The following is a 5,028-nucleotide window of genomic DNA, read 5'->3' as shown; positions in this document are numbered from 1 at the left end:
GATTTGTGGAGTCCAAAACATTGTTTTTTGTGATTCTAATAATTAGATTGAGTGTTTGATTCTTATGATTAAGACAATTGAAGCTATGATGATTCATCAAACCATGAGTGGCTAATTTCCTTGGTATTTCTCTTGGGATGTAAGGTTAATTGCAAGACACTTTATGTTATTTGTTCTTGAATTTGGATTGATTGTCTAATTGTTATGTTAGTATGATCATGTTGTTTATGTGATTGTTTGTAGTTTGTCTATATTGTTTAAACCTAGTTTTGAATCACACGTTCTTGGTGTCGTTGACAATTGAAATTAAGTGAAAAGAATTAGGGTTAACATTATTGATAGATTGTTAAGTAACAACCTCGCGTTCTAGGAATCCGAGTACTTAGTTCTTGATTAATCACAAACAAGTGCATTTACACAAAACCAAGATAATATGGTTTATCCATTGAATGTTAACATAAGTGTTGAGTAATAACTCGAACCCCAAGAGAAATGCTCGTTTAATCAATTGTTTACAAATTATGTTTAGTTTATTGTAGTTCACAAAAATCAAATCAAAACCAACTTGGAAATTACTTGGTGTCATTTACATTTATATTAGTTTAATTGTTAAGCTACTTATTTAACACATATTCCACAAACTCCTTGTGTTCGACACCCACTTACTGCTATCTATTTAGTTATAATTGGTTTATTTTTGAGTGAGTCTTCGACCTCACGTCAACACACACACACACACAATGTTGAGGGAAAAAGATCATTGTGTCTTTTTGTTTATCATTGTGTTTTATGTTTATTTTTTTTATTGATTGTGTCTTTTTTTTCTTGATATTGTGTTATATTACTCAACATTGTGTTATATTTTGTTTGGCATTATGTTATATTTTGCGATCTATTGTGATTTTTTTTAGTTATAATTGTGTCTTTTGTTCGTTTTCGTTATTGTGTCTTTTGTCTTTGCATTGTGTCTTTTCGGAGGGTTTTTTTTTGGAACGAGAACGACGAGGGAAACATTTGTTTTTTATTTATATTTTGAGTTATGATTTTTTTTATTAATATTTTGGAATTTTTTATGAGAAGTTTTTTGTGTGCCCATAAATCCTTCTCGCACTTTTTATTTTTTTCTCCCTTTGTATTTTAACATTTCCCGTGTAATTACACTATAATCTAGTTATATAATTACACTACTTAATTTACAGGGTCGACATGTTAATTTAATTTATATGCTAGCTTTCCACATAATAATAATATTATTATTGTTATATTAACCAATATTAATAATAAGTTATAAACATTAAATACTCCCCACTTTCCAAGCAAAATGACAAGAAAATTAATTAAAAAAAGATATTTTTTTGTAAAATTGAATTATATTTACAGAAAAGTGGAATCAAAACTTCAGCAAAGGCTGTTTAATATAACATTTAAATTTATATTTGTCACTTTATTAGTAATTCTATAATGGTAATAGTATTGGTTAACTTTCTAAATTAAATGATATAAAAGAATAGTTTTGTTTTAATACTATAGGTAATGTTAACTTTACTACTACTACTACTAATAATAATAATAATGATAATGATAAGATCCTATCATAATAATAATAATAATAATAATCTTATCATTATTATTATTATTATTATTATTATTATTATTGTTAAGTTACAAACATTAAATACACCCCGCTTTCCACAGCAAAATGACAGAAAATTAATTGAAAAAAAGATATCTTTTTGTAAAATTGAATTATATTTACAGAAAATGGAATCAAAACTGAAGTGAGCAAGGGCTGAAGAAGCCTAAGTTCCGGAAAAGGGGATAGAGAAACCGGAGAAAAGATGAATTAAAGTGTGTAATTTTATGTTGAATTAAAGTGTAATCATATGCTGAATTTCATGTCATATCTGTATATATATACCTATGCTATACATCTATCTCTGCATATACAATCAAAATACCTCAACTATCTGTAAGTGTTCTTTTCCTATCTTTTTTTATTAGTAACCTTTAATTGATTGGGTATAACCCTGAATGATAAAAATTTGATTTTTGCTGTTTCTTGAATCTGCTGTAAAGAAATTGTTGCAAGATTATGTTTTTTTGGTGAAATTAAGGTTATGCTCAATGTGGGTTTTTTATATGTTAATCTTTTTGATGTAAATTATGTTCATTTTAATTATACAGGCATGACTGGATTACATTTTGGGTTCTTTTTGATGGGTTGTAATTACATTTTAGATTATAATCAAGAAATATTGTTTGTGTTACAGAAACTTAGTTTATATAAAATTCAAGAAAGTTCTAGATTGGGGTTTACAATTTGATTTAGGGACTTTTGCAAATGTGCTATCATTTTGTTATGTTTTTATGATAACATGTCAATTTGATTACATTTGTTCATGTTTTGGAAATGGATTGTGATCAATGATTCACTTGATGATCTTTCATATGCCTCATTTGTTCGTGTTTTGTAAATGGATTGTGATCAAAGATTCACTTGATGATCTTTAATTATGTTCTAGAGTAATCCATGTTGTGGATCTTGATAATGATATATCCAAAACCGGTATTTTAACCTATTTGATGATATATAATAATGTTTTAGGGCACATCAGAAGGTATGATAATGTTTTATAACACTCCGAATATACCGTTGATTATTTTGTCATATACGTTTATCTGTTTTGTTCTTTATTCTGCGTGTTTAGATTCGTTTACTTTGCACACGTGAAACAGTCATTAATCATCTATTTATAGCACTGTGAATATACCGTTGATTAATTTGTCGTATACGTTTATCTATGTTTGTTCCTTATTCTGCACGCTTAGATTCGTTTATTTTGCACACTTGAACAGTCATTAACCATCTATTTATAACACTGCGAATATACCGTTGATTATTTTGTCGTATACGTTTATCTATGTTTGTTCCTTATTCTGCACGCTTAGATTCGTTTATTTTGCACACGTGAACAGTCATTAATCATCTATTTATAACACTCCGAATATACCGTTGATTAATTTGTCGTATATCGTCTATCTACTTTGTTCTTTATTCTGCACGTTTAAATTCGTTTATTTTCACACGTGAACAGTCATTAACCATCTATTTATAACACTCCAAATAAACCGTTGATTAATTTGTCGTATACGTTTATCTGTTTTTTTTCTTAATTATGCATGTTTAGATTCGTTTACTTTGCACACATGAACACTCGTTCAATTCGTTTAATAAAAATTTATTTCATTGTTTCAAACAGGAATCATGATCGAGGGTCCTGAGTTTCTTGTCTCAAGGGAACTACCAAGTGCTTGCGAAGAAGAAAGCAAATGGGCTTATAACGCCTCCCGTGTAACTGAAGCTTCAAAAGGAAAGCAATCTCTTGATGAGGGCAATTCGGTCGTTTCACTTTCTGAAACTGACCAATCAGAAAACCCAAATCAAGAACACCAACCGGACCCCACCTCACTTATCAGCCCCTTAGGTCTCGACCTCTCGATCAACTGCCTGGTGCGCAGCTCGCGGTCCGATTACGGCGCGATCGCGTCACTAAACCGCACGTTTCGCTCGCTGATTCGCGATGGTGAGGTTTACAAGCTAAGAAGGCTTCTGGGCATTGTTGAACATTGGGTTTACTTCTCATGCAACCTTTTTGAATGGGAGGCGTTTGACCCGATCCGTCGTAGGTGGATGCGCCTGCCTACTCTGGACTCCAACGGGTGCTTCATGTGTTCCGACAAAGAATCTTTAGCTGTCGGGACCGAGCTGCTGGTGTTCGGTAAAGAAATTAACACACATGTAGTGTATAAGTATAGTATCTTAACTAACTCTTGGTCACCCGGGCCAAACACCAACATACCTAGATGTCTGTTTGGTTCGGCGAGTCTTAACCAGCTCGCCATTGTAGCCGGTGGGTGCGGTCCATCTGGCAAAATCTTGAAGTCAGCTGAGCTTTACAATTCAGAAACTGGGATTTGGGTGGCTCTCCCCGACATGAATAAGCCGAGAAAGATGTGTTCGGGGGTATTTATGGAATCTAAGTTTTACATCATTGGGGGAATCGGTGAAGGGAATGCTAATGAGCTGACTAGCGCGGAGGTTTACGATATGGAAACTGGGAAGTGGACCGACATTCCAAATATGTTTCCGGTGTTGACCGGTGCGGGTGGTCAAAATGCTCATTCAGCACCCGCAACTGCCAAAGCACCCCCTCTTTTAGCAGTTGTGAAGAACGAGTTGTATGCTGCTTGTTATGAAACACAGGAAGTGAGAAAGTATGATAAGGGTCGAAACGTTTGGGTCAGAGTGTACGGGCTGCCCGAAAGGGCAAGTTCCATGAACGGGTGGGGGATTGCGTTTCGGGCTTGTGGTGATAAGCTTGTGGTTGTTGGTGGGCCTCGTGTTTCGTGTGGCGGGATGCTTGAGTTGAATGCTTGGGTGCCCGATGAGAACCCGCCTCAGTGGAACTTGATTGGGAGAAAGTCTTCAGGCGGGTTCGTTTATAACTGTGCTGTGATGGGCTGTTAGAGATGGTAAACTTGGTCCTTGATGAAGTTAGTGTTGGAAGTATCATTTGCTTTATTTTAGTTGTTTTCTTGTTTGGGATTAAAATTGGGATGGAATAAGGTGGAAGTATCATATGCTTTTATAGTCTTGATGTACGTTATCATATCTATTTAAGTATTCTTTTACTTCCCAAATATGGTGATTGGTGTAGGATGCAAACTGTTGATTTATAATTAATGGTTTTGTTTCTTGTTTTGGAAAAGATTCATTGCTTTGATGTGTTCAAATAAATACTATGAATTACTGGTTCGGTTCGCATGAATTGGACCGCCATTAAGTGAACCGGTGCAATCTTTTACTTTACGGTTGAACCCGTTGGAAACTGATTTTGTGGAAGAGGAAACTGGATGAAAGCTCTTTACTTAAAGCAATGAGGGTAAGGGATGGTTTATAGTTGAATAAAATTTAGAAAACTATAAATGTGAGGTAGAAGTTTAAAACTAGAGACCAGGGCTAAAAAT

The 5,028-nt window shown here is 33.8% G+C and overlaps 1 protein-coding gene across 1 annotated transcript; it reads left to right on the top strand.

The window, feature by feature from the left end:
- The first annotated feature begins 3,265 nt into the window (after positions 1 to 3,265).
- On the top strand, positions 3,266 to 4,557 carry LOC143586783 (F-box/kelch-repeat protein At1g74510-like). The gene has a single exon (XM_077068260.1). The coding sequence runs from the start codon at positions 3,266 to 3,268 to the stop codon at positions 4,526 to 4,528; it is 1,263 nt and encodes a 420-aa protein (XP_076924375.1). The 3' UTR covers positions 4,529 to 4,557.
- Positions 4,558 to 5,028: the final 471 nt, after the last annotated feature.

The sequence above is a fragment of the Bidens hawaiensis genome, unplaced genomic scaffold (assembly GCF_021521415.1).
Source record: "Bidens hawaiensis isolate Kalapana, Puna unplaced genomic scaffold, B.hawaiensis_p1.1 tig00034981_1, whole genome shotgun sequence".
Lineage (NCBI taxonomy): Eukaryota > Viridiplantae > Streptophyta > Magnoliopsida > Asterales > Asteraceae > Bidens > Bidens hawaiensis.
This window is presented reverse-complemented; position numbering and strand designations above follow the sequence as displayed.

What these genes read in the sequence shown, in the direction of transcription:
- LOC143586783 (XM_077068260.1), top strand. Translation starts at nt 3,266, where the DNA reads ATGATCGAGGGTCCTGAGTTTCTTGTCTCAAGGGAACTACCAAGTGCT.